Raw genomic sequence first — 26,629 nt, forward strand, 5'->3', positions numbered from 1 at the left:
CATTAGAATGCAGTGTTTATAATATTTTATGCCGGCCTCGGTGGCGCCGGGGTAAAGTCCCCGACTGCTAACCTAGAGGTCGCGGGTTCAAATCCCGCCTGGGTGGATTGATCACCATCCAGGGCATGGATGTTTATGATTGTAATTCAAGTTAGTTGTAAGAAAGGACAATGCTGTCCTAAATTCGCTTGAAAAATAAAGACGAAATTATTACAATTCTATTATCTGTCATATTGAATACACTAATGGCATTAGCTAGGCAAGCTTGAAGTGTAATTTTTCTTGGAAAAAACGCAAATTTTGGGAATAAAACACTGACATTTCTTAAAACTTCCGTGATATCGCTATAAAAAGCTGCAAAATATTTCCTCATCACCTCCCATAATTTTCTCTCCTCACCAAGAATTCTAATCGAATACTTCTTTTGTTCCAATCTCTTTAGTTCAGAGTTATCTCGTCAATGGAGTATAGATCAAAATTCTTGTACTAATATACTGATTCACTCACATACTCATTTTATAGGGCATTTTGGTTTTGATGGTTTTAACTACTTTCAGGGATCGAGTACCCCTATAGAAAACTTATAATTTCTGAGTGGCATGACACACAAGTGGAAGGGGCCACTTGAACTTCGGTGGGGTTAATAGAAGTGAAAATCAGAACCATTTATATGCTTAATAGAGATCAAATTTTTAAGACTAGCTTCGGAATAAGTACACTTTTATCGCTTCGAGAGGTGTCTTCTAGCATGACCTCTTTTGACATTTCGCATCTCATTCCCTCCTTTGTAAAACTCATATACTTTTCTGTTCCTTCATTTTGCGGTTTCTACTGCGTTGGTTGCTATGTAACAGCAGTTTCGCTGGAAGCGCCTTCAGGACGAAATCTCCGGTCCACGATCTGCCGTCCTCATTCTCGTATATTTTTCTGTCCTTCCCAATTCTCACAGGATGATCCATCAACTCCGAAAGTATTTGTACTTTGCAACAGTTACGTCTCCGAAAAAAACTGCTCTACCCTTTTTTATACCATCATATATTGTCCTCTCCTCGACAAACAGAGCACTCACTCCTGTTTGTCGGTCAATTTGATTGTTGAAATGAAATTAAAATCGATAATGTTGAGTCTATAAACATTAGAAGAAGAAATTATCGGAAGAAAACGAGGCGCATAGAAAAGTTACATAGAAGTTCCAACTAAAGTATTTCTTTTCCTGACAAATTACATAAATATTCACTCAATGTTTTGAATGGAAGTCACTTAAAAAAGCTAAACAAAGGTATGCACGGGAATACATTTTTTTGAAAGAAAAATTTGGCATTGATGGAGTAAAAACCACTCCAATTTTTTATTTCAAAAATCCGTTTTATGTTCTCACATACAGCGATTCCGATATATCCTCAAAACTTCGCGGTTCTATCACCGGTAGTTTGAGCTGTGCGTTGATGAATAAAGTCATACAGTTAAGACAAACCCACATCAATATATTAAAGATGCATCATGCAATTAACCACATATTAAAACATAGAAGGGAAATAACGCGACAAATGTATTCAAATTTACCAAATATATATAAGAAATGCAGAAGGTTTTCGTGAAATTTTTAAATAAATCTCTCATGGCAGTATATCATATGCAACTCGCACGCTCCGCGCGCTCGTTAAGGGGCTCCGCCCCTTAAAAACCCCGGTTCCGGCTTCGCCGTCTATATTTGTGTTCGCTCGAAGACTTTTTAAGTTCGAATAATCTCACCTCAGCTAGGGGCCGGCTTCGCCGGCCAGGGGGTAGGGAGGCGCCCCACTCATTCCTCGGAACGGCTTCGCGTTCCTCGCTGAAGGGCGGCTTCGCCGCCCAGGGGTTCAGTGTGCCCCCCCGGGGATTCCCCGCTTAATACTCGGAACGGCTTCGCCGTTCCTCGTCTAAGGTCGCCATAGCCGCCCAGAGGGCGAAGGCATTTCGGAGCTGTTTCACCGTTTTTCGTTTGAGGGGAGTCCACAGCTTCTGCGCCGCTTGGACATCGGGGCGGCTTCGCCGCCCGAGGGTTACTGAAGCTCCTCCTCGCCTACGCCAGTTACTCCTAGGAACGGCTTCGCCGTTCCTCGTTCTGGGGCGGCTTCGCCGCCTTGGGATTGAGGATTTTTTTTGGTGATGTTCCAGGAGGTGATCGGGGGTTTTCTGGTATTTTTCCCGTATGGTTCACGGTGAGTCGCCCTCACCAAATATTCCGGATCTAGAGCTCAGAGGGGACGGGAAGTGGGGCGTAATGTTTGAGAGAAGTTCCCAAATGGGAGCCTTAATGGCACATTTTACATTTGGGGGGTATTTCAGGGGGATTCCGGGGGTTTATGTGTGTATTCCAGGTGGTCACCATCCGTTCAAATAATTTCCGTGGGGATGAATCGTTGGGGGCGGTGGTAAACTCACGAAAAGTACCCAAAAAGTAGATTAATATGCAAAATTTTATTTTTAGGGGGGTGTATGTGGGTTTACCGGGGGTTTATAGGTTTGTCCTATCAGGGGTCATCAGTCGTCGACGTCAATACCATAGTGATGAGTGGCAAGGCATGGGATAGTGGCGGAATCGTGACGAAAAATACCCGAAAAGGCTACTTATATGCAAATTTTAATTTTTAGAGGGTTTCGGGGGGTTTAAATATGACGATACCATATGGTCACATTCATTTGCTGTCATATCTAACAGTAGTGTGCCCTATGAACTCCATATTTCAGGAGTAATACAAAAAAAAAGGAAACCAGTCCCCTAAAAAAGTGAGTAGTGCCCGCCATTTTTATTTTTTCGCGTTCCAATCCATTAAATCATTTACTAGATGTTTATGTTTTCTGAAAGACAATTCATAGTTGTATGTAACTACAAAGTTTGAAAGAAATCAGTCGGTCAAAAATTGACAAAACCTTGTGTTAATCTTTTGGAAATCGTAGTTTTCGGTGATTTTCGGAATACTTTAATTTTTTTCTGAGTAACCAAGCACGATGTAAGAAAATTGTTACCTACATTTCGTAGACAAAGTGATGAGCATATATAATAATCATTTTCGTTATCCAACACCTTAAATTAAGTCGAGGGGAGGGGAAAGTTTGATATTTTTTTCGAAAAATCAATTTTTGGACGCCATTTTAGCTGTATTTTTCTCAAATGGAAACTAATAAATTTACTTAATTACGTGCCTACGTTCATCAGCTTTCAAAAAATGCATTAACGACTCGTGTGGCACGCACGGTTCGCGCGCAGTAAAATAAAAACCGAAAGACGGTCACCGGAAAAAGCCCGATTTCGGCCATTTTGTCGTCCTAGCGACGACACGTGGCGGAAACTTCCGGTTTTCGGATTTTTCCTCCGGATCATTTCGGGTTCCCCGTACGCGTGCCAAATTTCAGCTCTCCAGCACTTCTAGAAGTGGTCGGGAATTTGTATCCATGAGTCAGTCACCACAAGGGCTGTATATAGATGGGATAATAACAGTTAGTGATTCATCGTAATAATGGGAAGAGTGGCTAATGGTACGGTGGCTAAAGCCAACGATTTTCATTGAATATTTTTCTGAAGGATAGCACTGAATCTTTTAGTCTCTTCTTTTTATCTCGTAAGTGTTGATTCCCTAATCCTAAACGGAAGGAAAACGCACTCTAAGCTCCAAAAACAACCTCACGATACCGAAAAATGGAGCAAACCGCTGTGAATGTGTTCATTTAAAACAGTATTCCGAAATAATCATCAGAAAAAACCAAAGATGCTGTACCTACTCGTTGAAATCTAAAACATATTTAATTTGATTAGCTCCTAAATCGAAAGTTATTTCCCTCGCTGTACATTCACTTGCGTCACCTGAGTTTTTGTAATTAAATTTTCTTCCGCCAATTTTATCCGATTTAGCCTTTTAACCGTTTGATGATGGATAAAACCAATTTATATTAATCCATTTGTAGAAAAAAAATAATTAATTATAAATGAGCTGGTCATTACATTTCGTTGCCGTATTTGGATTAATTGGGCTAAAAAATCAACAGATGTATCAAACAGAAATTATTTTATCTCTCATATCTGCAGCCTGCTTTACACGTTATTACCAGTTATCATCGTCTAGTTGTTCTACTTCACAAGCCATTTTATTGGGGCACAATTTTTCAAATAAATATTTGTGCTGTTGCTAGGATGTCTTATTCCACAGCTTACTGTTAGTACATATTGCATTAAGTCTCACCTTGACAACATTTTAATACACATAGGCACACCTAAATCAGCAATCTCTTAATGAAAATCTTTTAAACTGAACTAAATAGAGATGCAGTAATCAGGAATTCTCGAAAATAACGCATGAATGCATCGAAACTAGTTGTATGTGAAAAATTAAAGTGGACATATTCTACATCCTTTTAGTATTTAATTTACATCATGAAGTTCCTCAACAACTCGCCTCTCACCGTTGATTTCAGTCAGGGGAAAAAACTGGTTTTTATAATAAGAGTTGCACATCAAAGATGACCGCCTGAAAATTTAAGTCTTGCCGGCAAACAACGAATCAGGTAAAGAAATTTGAGAAAGCATTGAGCTCTAAGAAATCATAATCATGAATTAATATAAGATGTTCTAGAGTTTTCGTTGATGATTTCTTTATGCCAAGTATATATTTTTCTTTATAATATTCTGAGAAAATCAACTAGAGAAACTTGGCCTAATCTGAGACGAATGTAAAATTCTTCATGTAACATGAACTATACGTTACAATTTTCTATTTTTTCAAACTTAAGGGTATACATTTCATGGATCAGAATGAAATGAGTGAGCTAAAAACTTTTTTTTTCACTCTGTATAGCCTTTCTTGGCTCTGGTTTTGCATGTGCCAATGAAATAGCCATTTAGCGATTATTTGCTAGGTTTAGGAAACCGAAGGATCCCTAAGCTAAAATACATGAATGAATGTAGGAAATATTCATAGCCCGTGCACTTCACTGCCTGCTTTCACCATGTATTTTTGTCAAAAAGAGATACATATCCATAATTATAAATAATAAACCTGATACCACTGTCACCAAATCTTGTGAGAACGATATCATACATAAATATGCAATTTTTATCAATGGAAATCGTAAAATTGAAATATGAATAATGAATAAAATAATTTTAAAATACTTGCACCCAGCTGTGGTTGGGAACAGCTGAGAATTACTTGAATAATTAGTACTCTATGTATATTTCAACCGAGGACTTATGATGGCGGAAAAACTCAATGATGAAAGAAGAGAGCAGGGTGTATTTGCATTCACGCGGAAAATACCTGAACACTCCATATATGTGTATTCAGAGTGAGGGATAGGTATGAGATAAGAGCAAGGCGGCATGGGAAGCGGGCTCGGAATGCAAGGGTAAACATTAGGGAGGACTATAGGAGACGGTAGGAACGAGAATGGAACGCAAAGGGAGGACGATCGGGAGAGAGGAAGGATGTCTGGCGATAGGAATCCTCCTCGCTGTGACCTAGAAAGTGAATATTGCGGACTGAGGACGGAGGCAGAGGAAGCGTGAGGGGTGGGAGACGATCTACATCTATATAATAACCCGAAAGCCACCTAAAAAGGTGTGTGGTAGTGAGTGTCAATAATAATAATAAACAGATAAAACTATTGACAATAGTAGACCAGATGCAATGTTGATTGACAAGAAAAAATAGAACTTTTTACATAGCTGATATCGCTGTACCACTCTCGCATAACATTGATATGACACTAGCCGGAAAAATAAACAAGTATTACCCAGAATTGGCAATAGAAGCAAAAAGAATATGGAATATGGAACAGGTTTTATAGCTCCAATTGTCATCTCTGCTACCTGTATCGTCCCAAAATATATACAAAATAGTTTTAAAATACTCAACCTTCATCCTAGTACATTCATCAAATTGTAAAAGGCCGTAATAATGCCAGCATGCCATATGACGAGAAAATTCTTCAACGCAATGGAACAGTAAAGAGTTACCTTGGTGAGAACCCCTACTTTTTACATAATTAACTCAGTGAACACGGAAGAAAATTTCATAATAATAGTAATAATAACAATTGTAGTAATAGCAATAGTAATAATAATAATGATAATAACAACAGCAATAATAGTAATGATAATAATAGTTTTGATGCCCCCAAACATGTATAATTATTAGGACAACACATAAATAGGGAATCTCTAGGTTTTTCCTAAGATATGGAAACCTGTGTGGGGGAATCCGAATACAGTGCAAGTATTTCTAAGAAAGAAATATTACAGTGATACACGTGGTGCAGATTTTTACAGCATTAAGCATGCAGCAGAATTATTTTACAAACTAACTTTACACTATCATGTTGCAAGATAATGTCAACGGTTGTTAGGACACCAACCGTTTATACGTGAAAAGAAAATTCTCAACAAAGTTACAGCTAGCATTGAGCCCTTCATGGAACGGGAGTAAAACGAATTCCCACATCTATCCGTTAGGCAAAATATCTCTCTCAATTAATCACTCCTCCCGGACCTGGAAATAAAGTGGGATTCTAAGATAATGCTCTCCGTGTCGCTCTATAACCCTTTCTTACCTAGAGCTGCTTCAGGGAGAAATTACATTTCAATACTTCTCATTTAAAAAATTGAAAATTTTCCATTCAATCATGATTATTGTGACAGCTACATATTATGCCAGTAAACTTCACAGCACAAAAGAACACGTAATCTTTCCTGAATAGAGCTGAAAATGTATACATTTTTGATGTCTTTTAGAAGCAAAATTTGGTTATAATGGGTTAAGTTATCTGCTGTCAATTTTTCAAGCAATCTAAGCCTAGCGTGCAGCCTCCGAGTCTCTCTAGCGGCTCCCAGGTTGGGTTGGTTGAGGGACGGAGAGAGAGACGAGGAAAGACAGAGATATGGGAAGAGGAGACGGTTGCGGCTGGAGATGTGTAAGTGAAAGCTCTGGAGACCACGGCTGGTAGCGAGCATGGGGAAGGCGCACGACGTAGGAGCCGTCTCGCCTCATTAAACCCCAGAATGGAGAGATGGATACACAAAATGCTCGGATGCCTCTTTTACGCCCTCTTCACCCAATGAGTCTCTCGGATTAGGGTAGATGATGTCTAAACTCATATTGACTAAAAGCGTTTAAACTGCACTTGGCTGTGCAAAGGCTGTTACGCGCGATATCCATTAGTCTTGAGTGTATTGAGAATGTTAAAAATCAGTATAAATATGAGCTAACGGAATTCTGTCGCACAGGATATGGGAAAATGTACGGAAAGATAAATTCAGGTGCTGTGACACATGGTACAATGAAGTCTTTTAATCATACCGGAGATCTCAGTTTATAAAAATGATTCGGTAGATGGAAAGGAAAAGATAAGTTGATACGAAATAAATCTTCAACATAAGTGAGTTTAAAATAGGAAAAAATGAAATTTGCCACCCACTTTTCATGAGATGGTGACGATATTACGACTCAGATTCAGATTTTAGTTCAGGATGGATCTTTACTTGAGGGAAATAATAGCTTACAAGACTAAACAACTAGGAAACACGAACAAGGGGATGAGTAGCTAAGGGATGTGTCTCGCTCTTAACTTATCAATCAACTTATCTGAAAAACGGTTAAGATCGTCGATTTTTCATGGCGGAGAGCTCTACAAGTAGGTGACGGATGAAAATTTTTTAAGAATAAATAATAAGATAAAAAGGGTGAACGAGTTTTTAGAGCTGTAGAAGCTACAAGCTCTTCATTAAACTGCGTAAATTAATAATTTTGAATACCTATCCTTAAATGTTCGCCGTGTGAGATAGAAAACGATATAACCGAAGTTATATGAACATTATAAAACATTTAGTGTAATATTGCCATTGTACACATTCCTATAGGTTTTGACATACATATTGCAAATTCCAAGTGTTAAAGTTAATTAAGAAAGCACTCAAAAATTACGCACACTCATGTCGACTTCCATCTTCCAGCTTAATTGAAAAATGGAGAACGACTCAATGTTTGCATTAAGTATCAGTTCTTTTAAATCTTGAGTGAAGAGAACCTGACATACTGGTTAGAATCCGAGGATAAAAAAGCGTCTACTGACCCAGAAATCTGATCCCAATATGTGCTGCACAATTGATGAAAGCGTATAAAAATTTAGTATTCTATATTTAGTTCTTCTAAATAATTCTATAATAAATGAAAGCATAGCGGGAGAAGTGGATTTCAGTTGAGTACGATTCCTTTCAAGGACCGTGAAATAGTTGTGATTAACATTTCCGAATTATGGCTGAAGTGGCGATACTCGATTTGAATAAATTCTTATGCATTTTTCGATTTTCTGACGGTTATATTTTGCACCCTATTTTGAAATGTTCCGAGCTAAATTGATTCGATAATTTTGAAATTTCACCCATGTCTTCTGCGAATAACCTTTTTCATTATAAAATCGATTTCCTATTTAACTGGATAGGAAATATATTTGTATCATCACTTCTACCACGTGTCCTTTAGCACACTTCTATTCTATTTTATTTTTAAAACTATATTAAACAATATATAAACAAAAATGCGTTTAAATGTTCCAAAACTGTCAATTCAAAGCCGTAACAGGATAGTCAGGGCGTAAAGATTATCAATCAATTAAAGCAATGGTCTATTTTTTAATAAAATAGTTAGGATGCTAAATATTAAATAACGTCATAGTGGGTCGCATTGACATTCCTTTTATGCTGATATTAAATAAAGTTGTCGCAACGTCATAAAAGCAAAGAATCGTAAAAAATGACAACGAATAATAAAAGCACGATAACGTAAATCAATTACGTTTTTCACTTATTTTCAGAAACAATAGTTAAAAGCATTGGAGAATATGCTGACTATAATTAATAAAATAGTTGAGTGGTAGATCTGTCCATGTGAAAAGCGTTCAGGGAAACCTAGCCAAAAACATTGGAAAGAAATATTTCGTAGGTATGAAATGACGGATATTCACCTTCTTCCAGAATAATTACATGTTAATAGTTAAACCTTTAAGTCATGCTATAAAAACACCTGAGCACCAGTAATTATTTTTGTTTCTATTGATTGAATATCCTTATGCCAAGCCAATTCAAGCCACAATCACAAAATAAATCGGAGCAACACACTATACTGAGGTTGATAAGGGTGATAGTGATCTGCTTCCAAATAAGAAAATATTTTCAGGGGAATAAAATATAGAGCTTGGTTTTTTTGTTGAACCCGTAAATGGGTAATGCTTAAAATACGGGCGTTGCGAACTGCCCCCAGTCACATTTGGGGAAAAATAACTGCGCCACACAGTCGGCCATATTAGTACATATTTGCCGAGGGGCTTCGCTCTTGACAAACACCTAAGTTTTTAGTATCAAAAGAGGTTGGCTGGGAGTCTTGTTAGGGGATGTCTTCAAGGAAGACCCTCTTCTCACTCCCTTCTCCGGGGGAAGGGAACTTAATTCATTAGGTTGAAAGTTATGATGAGACAATTTAATTAATTAATTAAGGAGAGGTATGGGAAAAGGTAGAATAGATACATGGAAGGAAAGCATGGGGATGCTTGGGGCGTTGCGGTGGGAGCGATAAGTAAGAGATGTGGGCGGCGGTGAGTGGGATGACGGATGGAAGGAGTATGAGAATAGGATGGATATGAAGGCATGGAAATACAGGTACAATATGAAATGTGCAATCCTCATATGAAAAATGAGTAATTTCGACTGTGAAAACCTCATCAATTCGCTAATTTCTTCCTGTATCACCAAAAGAATACAAATGGAAAACAAATCCCCTGAAAATGTTTGAAATTCCACCTTTGGGAAAGCCAATTACCTGTAACCTTTAGGATACCTCATAAATTTGCGTTACAGTGCTGGAGGTTGTTTCTGTAGGTTTTCAAAATTCCCAAAAGGCCACTGAAGGGGAAAATAATAAAGCAAAATACACAATCGTGGTCCCATTGTTAACAGTATTTAAATGCTCTTCATGAAAAAAACAATATTTTTGTTTATGGTAATAAAATTCATGATGTAAACCGAGACTTTTTTCAGCACGATTTTTCTAATAGCACACTGGGTGTTGCGAAATATCCTTGAATTCTATAAAAAAGGCAAGCAAACACGAATCCAAACAGTATACAATTGAATCAGCAGAAATATATCATTAGCTTGCAAATCAAACAAAAATACAAACTACGAGATTTTTCTAGATGTCTGTAATATTTTAGTTGGTACCTCATACGCATATTATAATATATATACGCATATAAGATACCTAGTATATAATTTTTATTCTTATTGCTATATTTTATACTTTACATTATTATATATTATTATATAAAGTTATCATTGTTCGTAAATTCATACCCCACCAACGTGCAACTTTAAATTACCATCCTCGATGAGTCAGCAAATTGTCTCTGTTAATGAATTTCCGTCAATAGTAAAAGAATAAAAATGTTCGTTCTGAGACTGGTGATAATTAAGGCTCTATCTTGTGGAATGAATAGCGGAACAATTATAAAAATCCTGACTTTGGAGGAAATTACACGTAAGAATTTCCCATAAAAATATCTTGTACATTTTATAACTTAAAAACTGAACTTAAAACGGGCGGTCACTGAAATATAAAGCGGAAATTCATTGACTTTTTCGCCCTTTTCACATGCTATTTTTCCAATTATCCGAGTATGTATTTTGCCAAATCCCCATATTTACAGGAAAAATATTGGGATTTGATGCATATACTACATCTTGTACTCAAATCAAATCAAGTAAAACAGCAATATAAAAATTTATATTAATAATTAGGGAGAACCATTTGAATGACACATAGGGAATGGAATGAAATGTACCGAAGCAATATAGGTTATAGAATGAGGAAATACCACTTACATTTAAATCCGATTTACTTAAAAAGGAAATATGAATATTCGGTCATTTTCCATGACATCTCGTTAAGTTACAGACTTGACCAAGTGTTCTGAATTTACAGGTTTTCCAGGAGAATAGAAATCCTTAGATTAGACCACTAATGTACGGAATTTACGTCGATGCGATGAAATTCATAACGGTCAACCTAAACTCGATAAACCTGTGTTGGCAGAAGGGAAGATATTAAACCATTAAAATATAATTAAGTATCGGCCTCAAAGCGACTTAATTACAATCGACGCAATATATTTACGGTCATTTCAGTGAAAAGACATTTTCGGAAAATAACATTTCGCACACGGTGGTGGGAGACATGACCACAAGTCCGAAAAGGGCGATGAGTTCATACGACGAGACAGTTATTTAGGCAGGGTGTGAAGCCAAATCGAATGTGTGTTCACTCGACGCTGATTAACAGGAGACTGGAGCCGAAAGGCCTCCCTTGATTGTATTCCGAAGGCAACACGATCGAAGCGGTAAACTTAGCCACGCCAACCCACCCTCTCTCTCTCTCACGCCGAAGCACGCTCGGAGACAATGAGGTTCGGCCACAATGAAATCTGGCAACACCGCCCAAGTTGCGGCAAACTATATTGTGACATGCTTTCAAGTTTTCGCCTCGCACTTCCGAAATTAGCCCAAGTGCACACAGGGGTGTCCCCGGGGGAAAAGATATATGGAAACCTTGCTTAAAAGGAACTTTATTGATCTCGTAACAATTCAGCCAGCGTCGCGTCGCATCCTTTTAACTGTAAAGAGGGAGCAAGAGGTGGAGGGAATAGGTTCCCTTGAGCTTGTGCTCCAATAAACCGTGAGCTAACAGCAACTCTCTCGTCAACACCTGTCTGTCTGTCAATTGCGTTCTGGGTGTTTAGTCGAACTCGGCGGCGTTATAACTCAGCTGCGAGTAAATACATTAAGCGCTCGAAGAAAGGACAGCACTTCATTAAAAATAACGAGGGCACAAACTGTTTCCAAGGATATATAAATGCTACGGGGTCAAAAGTGAATGAGGACGCTGCGCTTGAAACATTAATGACGGAAACCTACTCCTCCTAAGGGGGATTGACCTTCGAAGAAAGTTTCCTTTTGAGCTCAGTTAGATTTTCATGATTTATCCAACATTTTTTATTCTTCGACGGCTGTCTTGGGAATTGTGTTAACCTTAAATGTAGCCGACAAGGGACCCGGACGTAATTTGACCCACGATATGACATTTCATCTAAATTTTTATTTATCTCAAGTTAGCATCAATCCGTACGTAGATTTATATAATGATTCCGCATTTTTGTCATCGAAACATTTCAGAACGAATATAGGCCTCACGAAGACGCCCATCACCATTTACCCCGGAGGTTTTATCCATTTCCTTTATTAACATAGATACTAAATATTGCAACGGCTACTCCCAATTGTATCAGGAGAAAATTTTGTAAATTTTAACGTGAAATATAGTTTGATACTCATTAGTATAAAACAATGGACGTGACATTTAATTCCATTTTTTCCATGAAAATTCACCCAAAGCTAACATCATATTCTTGCTTCTAAACACCGTTATTCCCATTAGAACTAAAACTTTTCCAGTCATACGACAAATGAAGCCAAAATTTGTAACCACAAGTTGAATTCAACCTATACTTGTACTTTTAAGGTGTGATTCGGCAATGACAATGAGCGAGTCGATCGGCTCGACGCAACTGTTTCCGCCGACTGATCCCAGTAGTACAGTCGCCAGTCGCCGGCGTCGCACCGCGCATATCTGAAAGCTGTACCACCCTTTTTATGCGGCGATGATGACTATTCGATGACGATGAGTTGAAACGCATTCTAATTTATGATTTTTAATAATTAAATATCTGATGAAAAACATTAGAAAAAATATATGGACCCTCAATACTGGAAAACGAGCCGCTTTGAAAAAATAGGTAAAAATAACAGACTCTCTACCTTACTTTTTAAATTGCATTACAATTATTTCAGAGATCTGTCACCTTTTAGGCTTATTTTCTGAAATATTGAACAGAACTAAATTAACGCGGTTATTTCTGAACAGGTCACCACTTGGAAGTATTTTACTCCCGCACCACATGGGGTAATTCACTCCTATTAGAACGTAATTTATGCGACAGACTTTTAGACCTAGCTCGCAACACATATGCAGTGAACTAATGGCTATAGGAATGTAAAATTATCTGAAGATATTTCATAGTTGAGCTAAACTATGTATCTTACTATAAGACCTTTACATAAATAGCAATAAAGATTGACCATTTCCACTTCGTCTCTGGCTTTTAATGATGTGGACGCCTCCAAAATTAAAAATAATCACCAATTAGTGAAAGCAATAAATGAACAGAGAAGTATATAAGGAATCTAACGTGAAGATTCTGACTTTTTCGGTGCGATTCACATCCCACTGTAAACTATTTGCGTAGCCTATTAATCACGAAAACCTTCTCCTAGGCGCTAAAAAACCTACTTATAGAGTCTATGGTTCGAAGACAAGGTAATATGAAGAAAATAGGATTTTTTTAGCATATAGAAGGAGATTAAAAAGTGACTTTCATCATAAGAAAAACTTGATTGCGCTTTTGTGTTGAAGAAGGTTACGTGAAGAACGTAACGTGTATTAATTAATAAAAGTAATGGCGAGACATTTTGGCTATCCTCATAATGACGAGCGCTGTGATAAACGTTGGACATCGTTTCCGAAATCACGGCCTTTACAGCAAAGACATCATATTCACCTCTTTTTTCGGAACCGGAAACAAGCATTTTAGTATTGCCATAAAGACGCACTAAGCTTATGAGAAAGTTATATGAGAAGTATTGGTTCAACGAACCTTAGTTATGATGCAGATCGAAGAAATTATACAAAGAGAAATAAAACAGCCATTTTAACCGGATAGTTCCTTTATTCAGCCGATTATTAATGTAGTTTGTCCAATTTTCCGCTCAAGATTACTAGAGGAATATAAGGAATCAATGCATAGAGGCCAAAAGAAAAAGTCCGAGCCAGCCAAATCTTGTTTACGTCATTAATATAGCTAGTGTGTGTGATGTGGTATCCAAAATCGCGCCAAGAGACATTCCACCTCTTGAAGCTACATAATCCATAGAAGATCCTTCTTTTAAATCACGTGATCCATAGGTAAAATTAATCTTTTTCTGATAAATACATTTTCTCATGCAAAAGATATTCAATACTTCCTTTGAAGGAGCAAACTTTGGCTTTGGCACCCGCATTAAAAAATTTTGGACATGGCCATGATTTATTTCTTACGAGCTGATTATCACGCTATTGCAAATGTAATTCTCTAATTTATACTGCATCGTTTTCTTTAGCAAATGATACTGAAATCCAAAGTTTTCTGTCATTCAAACTTATCTTCATTTATTTGCTATACCTAACCGTAGTTCCCTATCAATTGTTAGTACTGTAAGTTATACCCTATCAATTGCGCTGAGTTGTACTGCTAAGTGGCTGTCTTCGATTTTTTCACACGCGCGGAAACTCGACAAAATTTTATTCATTATATTCGCCGGAAAAGTATTAAACCATACGTAAATATTGATTTGGCACCTTCTTATCTAAATGCATGCGTGATTTGTGGCTTTTTTTGCCTCTTTGACCTTACCATCGCAATAGAAAATTGTCGTCATCATCTTATTCCTCCATTAGAAAACAAATATCTTCACCCCACAGGCTTACGAAGTTTGGGAAAAATGTTTGCAGTATGTGCGAGCTTACTGAGAAGGAAAACTGGGAGAAATATCCCGAAACCCCAGGTTTAGAAGGGGCATATGCCCCAGTTATTGCCAGGTGACGGTAGGGGCCCGCATATTCATGCCGACATTGCCTTTTCCCTAGGCCCACCCCTCGGCGGACCTGAGTGTAGACCCAGCCTTCCCTACAGTTTCACCATGGAAGTGCGGATGTCGATAAAGTGGCCGACTGTATTTAATTAGTCATCATTTCAATTGCCTTTGCCTGTATGATGTTGTTATGGACATAAAAATCGAACCCTTTGGTGATAGTGAAAGAACTTTCTGATATAATCTCTGACCATTTTTACGCACATATTTTCAATACAATATTTATTTATTATATATATTTTCAATACAATGTCTGCTACGGTTTATTTAGTGCTTTCATTCCTTTTCTTTATTATAACCTACTCAAATAAGGTATATTGATAGTCGTCGCTAGGGAATAAGACCTACCTTCAAGGGTGAACTATCGATGAATGAGGACGAATTCCTTATTATGTTAAAAATATACAAAAATATTTCAATATTACAGCATTAACTAAACTTGAAGTAAACAAAATACGTTCATAGTAGGCTGAGTATTATTTGAAAGCAGGAAGAAAAGCATTAGCACCGATGATGGAAAATTGCATCCTACGGTGTATACAACATTGAACGAATGAAAGGGAGGTAATAGTATAACCTTCAGGATGACGAATAAAAAATTTTTCAGGACAGTGTTTCCATCCGCTATCCTCCGCAGCCGGCTCGAGTAAATTGCCACCCGAGGTGGTAGAACAGAAATTTGCGCGTTGATCATTGCATCGGAGCAGACTGCGTTCAATAGTGCAGAGAATCATGGGTGAATGAACGTCAAACAGCTCCGTCATTTAGATTCAGTCGTCTGCGAAAGGGATGATGCGGCATTGCGTCTTTACTCACCGTTTCCCACTGGTGAAGCAAGGAAAGGAGCGACTGAGTGTACACCAAGTTTAGCCATTCCGAACAAAAAATTCTGCTCCTTGTATTTACATACCGTATTGAATATATTTATGCAAAATCGCATGATAATTTTAACGGTCGAGTTCCAGTCACCATTTTTAACTATGATTATCGGCTTCTACTATCTCCCACATTATTCGTCATTTTCGTGTTTATATTCTTCTCTTTTCACATCAATCAATTTATGCACTTTCCTCAAATGGTGTTGTGTGAGTGGATGAATGACATTTATTTAGGGCAGACTTTGCGTTATAATATATGGAACGTGGAATGTAAATATTGCAATCAGGTAAATATGTGAACAATATGAACACCTGAGAAATACTGACGCTGTTAATGTAAATAGAAAATCCTTGTTGTAAAAGTATTGAATAAGCCTGAATGAGCCTCACTAATTAGGAAGACGGAAATGTAACAAAGATCATGTTTACCATTGTTTTTTGTTCTTTTTTTTTAAGGATTGAATGTTGTAAAGCTTACGCCAAAAATTTCCCATTTTATTTCCAAACCCGCAATCAATAATGCTGCATTCGATCAAGAGATCACCCATGAAGAAATAATCTATCGAATTTATTACCGGAATCGGTGCTGAACGATTTAAGCACACATCCAGGTAAATAATGTATATTCCTCAGTACTGAAAAAAAAATCTTGGCGCGTTGGACTTAGCATGATATGGTGCGGTTTTTGGTGCGGTTATAATTTATGAAAAACAAAGCGGTCGTGAGATAAAAATTTTTCGGAAACTTGCCAGAAATATTTATTCTATTTTACGCAACACGATTTTATGGCATTTTAGAGAGATTTTTTATACTTTCGATGTTTCATTTCTCACTATAGATTTTTCCTACTCTTCTATGATATTTTTCGTTACAGGAGGTGTCTGTCTTCCTATTCGAGAAGCGAATCGCGGAGAAGCTGCACAAACCGAAGAGGAAAGAGACAGTGGCGGAGCTTCTCCGCGCGAGTGTCCGTCAGCTGGAAAGGTTCCGCCACCCCAAAGTGCTGCAGGTGTTGCACCCCGTCGAGGAGTGCAGCGAAACAATTGCCTTCGCGGCAGAACCCGTTCTCTCGAGCCTCTCGAACATTTTGTCGTGGCCCCTGGCGCAGGGGCAGGCGGCCGGGGGCTCCTCCACCCCGGGCAGCGGAGGGACCAAGTCCGGGACCATGGAGGAGAAGGCCCCGCCGCCGCCGCCGCCCTTCGCCCGCGAGTATAGATTCCTAGACATTGAGTTCAAGTACGGCATTCTTCAGGTAACTATGGAAATTATCATACTTTGTTATAAAATCATATCCTTCCAACTCTACAGAGAATTGTGTCTATTCTCATTTTACGTGATTGTAGGTCAAAAAAATATATTATTTCATTCTCACTCACATTTTTACTGAGAATTTTTACAGAGAAACTGGGAAAAATTGACTGTGTAAGTTTATTACCTGTTTCTTGGTTAAATTCTAAGCCATCAAGAGGGAAAAATGTGTCCAAATGTATGTAGAGAATTAATATGTCATGATTCTTTTATGAATACAAATAAAAATAAAAAAGATACACATTATGCTACTTAGCCAGGAGCTGCACACGTTTATTGAGGAATATGGGACGCTAAAGCGTATGAAAAAATATAGAAAATATCCTGGTAGTTGTATTGTTCTATTTTTATTTTGCTATATTTACTCCAGAGGTGTAGTGTGAAGAAATGTTTGCATTTAGTATATATCTTTCTTTTTAGTATCTAGATAAGAGTGTGTGGGCAAGGACTTGAGCTGGTAGAACAATTCAAGTGATTGGGCAGCACTGTAGAGGAAAACGAATACAGCTGAAGTTCATAAGGAAGAGAATTTCGTTAGCAAAAGAGGCATTTATGAAGGAGTTTATGAGAGGAATGTTATGCAAGAGTTTTAAGAAAAGGATAGCGAAGAGCCTGAACTCGAGTGTAGCGCTTTACGATGTGAACACATGGACGCTTAGGGAAGAGGACAAGATAAGACTGGAGGTTCGAGATGTTGGTCTCGAGAAGAAGTATAGAAGACGGAGAGGAGGAACGACAGTGTGTGAGGAGTACCAGCTCCTGGGTGAGGTGCAGAAAAAAAGGTATAGATAGAGCGAGTGCTTAACAGGAAGGGGATGTTGAAAACAGCGTTAGAAGGTAAAATATTGTGTTAACTAGGGAGAGGGAGGAAGAGAATGGGATTATTGTATAGAATGAAACGCAGTAGGCCTTTTGTGAATTGAAAAGGGAAGTCCAAGAAAGGAGGGGAGACAACCAGAATGCTTCTTAAAATAAAATGGAAAACTGCCTTAATCGGTAGAATGCTAAAATAGTATAATTATATACTGAAAAACTATGAATATGACGAAATGTCAAATTTATACCCCCATGTGAACTAATAACAACAATATTAAATTTTTTCTCCTGAAGTTCTGAATCTGGATAAAAAATAATGTTATGCTGATTTTTCAATTATTTTGGAAAAGCGCAATTACTTTTCATTTCATTTTGTCAAACTTTCACTACGTAACGTCTGAATCAGTTTAACGTATTATGAGTTGCTAACTGCAGAAAGGCATCATGTCCTAGTTGGACGATTTTTCTTTTTTCTTCTTTAAGTTGTTGCCAGGTGCAAGACTCAACGTTTCCTACTAAAAGGAAAAATGTTATGGAAACACATGCTCGATGTTATTAGCATGACATGTTCCCTTTTAGTAATAGTCCAGGAAATGAAGCTCATAAATGTGCAAAACCTTGCAATTTTTTTCAAAATGAATGGATTTGCATAAAAATTTGGGATTAGACTAATCCTATCCTCTACTTTAAAATATATACTATGCCGATTGGTGCTTTTTATTTTTTAGGGGTGAAAACAACCCCTAAATGCCAAAAGTTAAAAAAAACTACGCTTGAAATTTTTATATGGGTAAAATTTACGTTGGATTAGTTGAATAATGATTGTTTTATGATTTGGAACATAATTTCAGAATATTTCAACCCTTAAAAATCAACCCTTAGTGGGGGTAATTGTGAAAAAATTATTTACCCTAAAAAATAATTATTCCTCACAGTGTTTTAAATTAAGAATTTTGTTATTTCAGTATATGTAATAATTTTGTTTTGCAACTTTTCAACCCTTAAACATCACCCCATGTAGCATTGTAAAGCTTGTAAACTACTTTAATAGATGTAAATAGGAAAAAACTAAAATTAAACACAAAAGTTTATGCACACAAAAACACATTAAATATTTATATACATAGACAAAAGTAAAACTTATACAAGCACAGATAAAACAAACTTTTATCATCTTCATTTATATAATTATCGTCGTCGTCATCCTCGTCTTCTTCTAATACTGTACACTAGAGCACCCAGAAGAAATAGAATTTCAATAATATTACACTTTACTTCAGCCAAATGACACGGTGCACCCTTTTTGTGATTATAAAAAAATGTTTTGGGAATTTTTTCAGGTGCAATCGGATTTTTCATTTTAATGGTGTCCAATGGTTAAAAACAAAATCGATATTTATCAATACAGTACATATAACACGATATGACAGATACTGTATGGCGTCTTTCCGCAGCACACATGCACACTTACTACACGCGTGCGAGCGCACACATACCCACATGCATATGCATTTATAGACATATTACGGGTATGTGTGTTTATTTTGATGTCAATTTGAGTGTTTACGTCATTGCCAACCGTGTAGCACACAAAGTATATACCAGTAATGTGGATTATGATGCTCTGAAATGTGCTTCTCGAAATTTTCAAAAAGAAGTTGATTGGTTTTTTAAATATAGTTCCTTGTTTTTGATAATAAAAAGTTTATTTAAAAATTATTCTATAGTTTTTTTTATGGACAAAAGGCTATGTAAAATTAATTCCTTTTAATATCTTAGTTTTGAAAGGGGGCGAGTTTGAAGAGCTCAAATAAGGTGATGCTTGCTTGTAAATAGAGACTTAAAAAGGGCCATATTTCACAAAATATATATTAAACAGGAAATTTAAACAAATAAATACATGAAACTATAAAAGCTACAATTTGTTTTTCGAGAAAGTCATCGTATCTCCACTATCTTTGGAGTTGTTTTGAAAAAAGAGCATCTTTTACGAAATTGAAGAAAATCATTTTTCACTATTAGATCAATTTTTTTCAAAACTAATGATTTTAAATTTATGCAAATTTTACAATCTATGGATAGTATTTAAATAAAGAGAATTGCTACAGGAATACGATCAATTAGATACGGTGGTAATTCGGTTGCTGTTTTCACTGATATTTTCGTAGAAAAAAGTAAAGACTGACTTTATTTTTATCATAACTCACTCAAATTTCTTGTTAGAGATTTATTTTATGTTTCTAAAGAAAGGTTGTAAAACAAATTAAAACATATTATTTAAAAAATTCCCGAAAAATTCATAGTTTTCCTGCTATTTGACATCGAATGTCTAAAATATGGCGTTTAACAAACAAAAGCTAGTCATTAACAAGCCGTATCTGGATTCGTACTGGTTGCCAAGGAAACATAAAGAACTTTCTTCGCTGTTTTAAAAGCTGCAATTTTATTTTTTATAGTTTCTTGATTAATGCATATTTTTAAAGTTATTTGCGTATAACCAATAAAAAACGTTGATTTTTTCGACGAAAAAATGTAACTTTCAATCGCGAATAACTCGAAAAATATTAATGTTACAAAAGGAATGCAACTAATATTTTTTGCTTATAATTAGTTTTTATATCGATTCCTATGGTCAAAATTTAATAAAAAATCTCCACACCCCAGATGGGGTGGAAACCACCCCCAGGGTAAAAGCGCCCGTCGGCATGATATAGATTTTGATCCTTCTATTATTATCTACCTACTGTCAAAATTTCAGGTAAATCCATCCAGTTTGAAAAATTTGCTTCATTTCTTGGACTATAGGAAACGTTCAGTCTTGCACCTAGCAACGATTTAAATAAAAAAAGATAAATCGTCCTTCTTGGAAATGATGCCTTTCTGCAGTTAGCGATTCATATTTCTATGCAACGCATTTGGGGGAGTGAGGCAGCGCAGTGGGTACATCCCTTAGCTACTGACCGTAGGGTCCCGGAGTCAAATTTCAGGGGAAGCATTTCGGACACACCCAAAGAAAAAGCCTTGTAGTAAGGGGTAAGCTTATGGAAAGGAACTGACCCAAGACCTAGAATAAGTGAAATTCATACGCCCGTGGCTTAGTCTGAACTATACCCTCACACACCAATACTTGACCTGGGATTGACTCTCGTATTGAGTGAACGATGGCTTCATTATTCTTTTTTTGTCCAGATATCAAAGTACTACAGTTCACCTGGATGTCTTAAGTGGTTTTACAAAAATTGATAAAAGGTAAACACAGTTAATTTTCAACATGAGATACATATTTTATGAATTTAACCTAGGACTAGCCGGTGGTAAACTTTTATGTAGTCACCAAAGTTAAAGTCAGACTTGATAAGATTGAAGTATTTTATAATAAATCACACAAAATACTTTTCCTTGATGATGTGTTTTATTACACTGCTGGTTTCAAATTACTTACGTCGACAACAGCTGCGAGACACAACATGAGTCTTGCGAAAACTGCTGACGCAATCAGAAGCAGAATTTCTGTCCCCATTAGAAAAGTGCTAAGAATTTTATAAAAAATATTATATATAGGGGTTGTAGACACAGGTTCTTTTTCATGCGTTGTCATTCAGGTAAACAGCAATGGCACCATCGTGTCTATAAATATTTTTGCTGTGTTTTTCAAGAAACATTGAGCGTTGAATCAATAATCCTTGAATACGATTGCTGAACTCAGCCAAGACACATGTACCCAAGAATTTTAAGAACGACTGAAAACTTACGACGAATCTGTGAGTCCCGCTGGTGAAAATGATAATTCACATTATCTTATAAATTAACTAAATAATTACTACCAGTACATAAAATTATTTTTCCTACAGTGATAAAAGACGTCACCGAGTAAAGAAAAAGTTGAAGCAAAACTTAGCACAATGTTTGCTATTTTGTCAGGAATAAAGATCATCAGTCTGACGGTACTATCGTACAACATTTATTACGGTACTCTACAAACCGATCTTAAACTAAAACACACCCATCCCAACCCAAACCCAACCCAAACCCAACCAGCAAGGGTTATAACCTCAGGATGAAAATCCTATACTCGGATACCATCAATCGCATCGTATTTATTTGTCAATGAAAAGGCGTACCATCGCATACCGTGGGAGTACGTGCGCGTGAAAATAAAAGCATCTCACGTTTTGATCAATAGATAAATACAAAGCGATCGCTGTCTACCGCGCAAAGCTGCCCATAGTAAGGCTTTCTCACCCAGTTTCTGCGGCAAAGGGAGCAAAAATTTTGATTCCCTTCCCACCCGGACACCATATATAAAGATTGTGGCCCGTTGGGTGTCAGACTTTTACGAGCCACAACAGAGAATTTACGCCCTTTCGACGTGTTTACTCGGGGGCATCCACCGTGGCCTCAGCATGGGAGGGGGCGTGTGAAGCGGTCAGTTGAAATACCGAGAACATGAGAGCAGAGAGAGAGAGACACACACACGGAAACCTAGTCGCGCGTGTTTGCGCGTGCTGCCTCATACCTACGGGATCGACTTTATTGATCCGTTTGGAGTCCACTTCCGATTCATGTAGGGTACACCTGCGCGGTTCCCTTCCTCCCTTTAATCTCTCATCAGTGCTGTCCCCAGGGTTGTTGGACAGGTGCTCTGAGCTGGGCTTTTTCTCTCGGCAGCGTAGCGCAATGATAGCTATAGAATTTTCACATGATAATAAATCCACGGTGTGAATTACTATATTAGCATGTATAAAATCATAAAAAAAAACAAAATAATTTTAACAATTAATCAAAATATTTGGCGATTTTGGGTACCCGTATCAACTTTATTAAAGCTCAAAAATTATCCTCTTAGCTGCTGATTTTCGGTAACAGTAGGTATTATAGGCAAGACAAAACGTATAAAATCAATGGTAAAACAGTTCACTTTGTGGAATGGTGACATGATAGGTTCAAATATGAACTTTATTGTATTCCACAATGTATTTAATTAAAAAAAAATCGACCGGTTTCGACCTTTTCAGATCATTACAAATAGATAAAAGAACACAAAACTTACCATGATTGTAACATTCAAGCATGTTTTTTCTAACTTTGGGTAACTAGATAAATGGAATCAAAGCTCAAAATCAATGTTTTGACCAGTGCATCATCATTTATTCTTGCTTGTGAGACGGTAATATTAATAAAGATCTCAAAGATAACCCAGTCTCAGAATAATTTGTCTAGTTCATTGAATTTTCCGCACCAGTAAATTTGACAGTAAATTTTCCGCTCCCCATTTCGTAAGAAATTTCACAAAAGATTATTCGCGTAAACTTCGAAGTAATCGTTCAATTCGACTTCAACTGGCGTCAATTAGTACATTCCATCGCACCTAGATCATGTTCTCCTTATTTCCAGCTCTCAAACCCATTTTCTTGCAACATAATTCCAATTCCTTTCATTGAGTCCCTCAAATTTCCTAAATAGCCGTGCATATTTGTTGATGACGAAATGAATGAACTATGTGGTAGGAGAAGAGTATTATATTAGTGAATAAATATCTCGGCAATGGGCTGGAGATTAAGAAGAATGTCGAATAGACTCAAAATGGCGATCGAATAGACGCCCTACGAATAATCCCGGAAATACTTCGCCGAATCGTTTCCTAGTTGAAGTATAGATATGAGCTATTACGATATTTATCCTCAAACTATCATGTTCATGTCGACAAAAATAAGTGTCTGATGCAGAAAAACTAGATAGAATGAACTAGAACGATATTATTCTGTGAGAAAACCAAGCATTCACCATCAGGAGCAACTGATGAAAAAAACTGAGATCCTAAAAATTTCCTTCTTTCCACGAGCTTCGCGAACTCTACGCTTCAAAAGATGGCACTATATCAATATGGAAATGAGAGTAGCTAGAGAGAAGACCAAACTTTCGTTTGCACAGTGGCCCTTAACCCTCACGGGACGGCCCCTGGACCTCTCATCACTCGCTTCCCCCGGGGACGAAAGAGAAAATGGCCGGCGGGCGGGCGGGAACATCACGGGGAAGAGCAATGAAGGAAGCAAGTGAGGGGGCGGGCGATAGAAAGAAAAAAATATATAAATCGGACCGCCATTTGATTTTTACACTTCCGCTCGATAAGCGGGCGGCAACACAAAAAAATAAAGGACGAAAGGAGAATAGCGCTGAGGTCGGGTCAAGAGACAGAAGGAGAGGACCCCAGAGAGGAAAAATGAGAGGTGCTAGGTGGTGGGTGGCCTGAATACAATCAAGCTCTTCTCAACTCCGACATACGCACGCAAGAAATAAAATGGAAAGAAATTTTTTTTGAAAAACTCGCTTCAAATGTTGGCCGGCACGTGGAAATGACGTTCACGAAGCCGTCACTCGATTCTTTTTCCTTGGCTGGGATATATATTTTTCCCTACTCTCTCACTCTCTCTCTCTCTCTACCTGTAGCGAGGTCTAAAGTAAAATACCCATGTAGAGGCAAAAGAATTAAACCAGCTGAACATTTTTTCATACAATGAAGCAGACGTTTTTTTTCGTAGCTTTTGCCTCCTTCTTTGATGATTCAGCTTCTAATTAATTACGTAGACTCTTGAATTTTGCATTCTTTAACGCTAGTCCCGGAGAGCCATTGTATTTCCTCCGAAGCAGTAAGCCAGACATATCCTAATAATATACACAATTATATGCTCGTAAATTTACACTTAATTTTAATATAAACAACATATGCAAAAGTAAGAATTATGAATGTAAATAACTTCAACGAAGGGACTCCTGGCACTGTTAACAATATAAGTTTAACGCGTGAAAATAACCCGAACATTTACGGACCTAGGGCCTGAAATAATAAAAAAAATCATTTTTGAAACAGTTGAAAATATTTATGAAAGTTTTTGGGGTAATGATCAGAATTATGTGTGTATGTTTTTAGCTTCAGCAGCACTGAATACCTATTTAATTCAACACTAAAAATAAGAACTTAATCCATAGACGCTAAACAATTTAAAGAAAGCTAAATTCATCAACAGAGAGATAGGTACACTTTCCTCGTTGCATTTCAATCGCTTTCAAAAAAAAACTTTTAATTTTTTTGCCGTTCAAAAAAATCTTAATTTTTCCCAGATATGCCATATTTTATCAATGCCAACACCAAGTCATTACTAAATATTTGATATAAGGCGATTGAACCGATTAAGCAGTAAACTTCACTTGCATCTGCCACTGTTTATAGATTACAAAATGTAATTAAAACAACTCATTACCATTCAAATGCTCTGTTTACAGTGGGGGTTTTGAAAATCGCTCATTTCCATACGTTTTTGATCGATTAAAACAATGCATTTACTTTTTTAAGCTCACCTTAGTGGCAATTATCGGTACTCTGAACTATGATGACCTTGAGATAATTTTGCTGGATCAATTGCCCCTAATGGAAGTGGCAAAAGCTGAATTGGTCGAAGGGTATCAGTGTAAACGAAGTAAATCCGGAGCCAGTCCTCGCTTCGTTGAAGTGATTAAAGCAAATTATCTCCTTTCACTGAAAATAATAAAAATGAAAATTTATAAAAATTAACAGTCTTTATAAATTTATAATTATCTGTAATTCCTGATCTACTTGCCACTAAGAGCAATGGATGAAAAAATTATTTTAAAAAACTCGATATTTTACTCATTATTGCTGAAAAACAGAAATTTCAGACAACATGATTTTTAGAAACATGAAAAACTTTTTCAAAGTGAAAATATTGGTTAGTCTCTCAATTACATGAATTTCAAAGAGTATCACTAAGTAGTGACGTTTTTATACCGATAAAATTTTGTAAACATGAAAAAAAGAAGCTTAAGGACATAAAAAATTCAAATGTCAGTGGTTAGATTATTGATCCGCGATGTACTTTTTTATGCATTTGAAAATGCAAGTTGAAGCAAGTAATTTGGATAATTTGGCTAAAATCAGGCATGAGAAGTAAATAAAAATAATGTAATGGGTATTTTATTTCCCTGTTATTTTTGCTTCATTGTCTATGAAGCCGACTATCAAATCCTCAAAATATTCCCTAGCCTACATAACTTTGTTTGCTATCCACTTGTCAAGATACTCTTGAGTGAAAATAAATTAATATGTACTTTTTCTGGTTTATCGATGAACGTTTTTTAAATTTGCTTATGATTATACCCTCATACATTTCTTTATTGCAATGATAAGCCATATAATAATCCAGATTAGTATTTTAAGCTTAGCAAATAAATAATAAAATATATACAAGCTAGACAAATTCAGATATGTGCTTGAGATAAAATAGCTATCATCTTATGGGCAACACAACCTTGTGAAGGACTAATTGAACGGCCTACATATCTAGGGAGTTGGAACGCTGTGTCGTTATTGAAATTATGAGGAAAGACCAGATAGCAACATCCAAATGTAAAGTTTTAAATAAAGAATACATGAAAACATTTTATTCTGGTCAAGCAGACGAAAAACTTGACAATAAACTAAGTAGCGCCGTGATGTTCCTGTTTCAGTTATATTCATACTAACTATCCTTGCACTGCAAGGCATTAATTTGATCCAGGTCAAGAGATTTATTCCCAGGCAATAGTCAGGACAACAATACAGGCAGAAATCTTTGATCATAAATTAAAGATAATGCGATAAATCACCTTTGAACTCGCATGACTCTTACTAAACTTAACACTTACCCTTACTAAATATCTTGACAGTGTGCATAGGTACTATCGTAAAATTAGGCATGTCTCAAGAAGTTATGAAAAATTTTACCCACTCCGTATTTGTGTAAGCTAC

At 36.9% G+C, this 26,629-nt stretch overlaps 1 protein-coding gene across 5 annotated transcripts in view; it reads left to right on the forward strand.

The window, feature by feature from the left end:
• LOC124162309 (SCY1-like protein 2) overlaps nt 1-26,629 on the forward strand; it is a 147,236-nt gene that overhangs the window by 69,031 nt on the left and 51,576 nt on the right. For all 5 annotated transcript variants that reach the window (XM_046538800.1, XM_046538818.1, XM_046538826.1 and 2 more), the window contains exon 2: nt 16,577-16,954. In XM_046538800.1, the coding sequence (XP_046394756.1) occupies nt 16,577-16,954 (378 nt within the window). The remainder of the gene's footprint in view (nt 1-16,576; nt 16,955-26,629) is intronic.

Source organism: Ischnura elegans, chromosome 1 (assembly GCF_921293095.1).
Source record: "Ischnura elegans chromosome 1, ioIscEleg1.1, whole genome shotgun sequence".
Classification (NCBI taxonomy): Eukaryota; Metazoa; Arthropoda; class Insecta; order Odonata; family Coenagrionidae; genus Ischnura; species Ischnura elegans.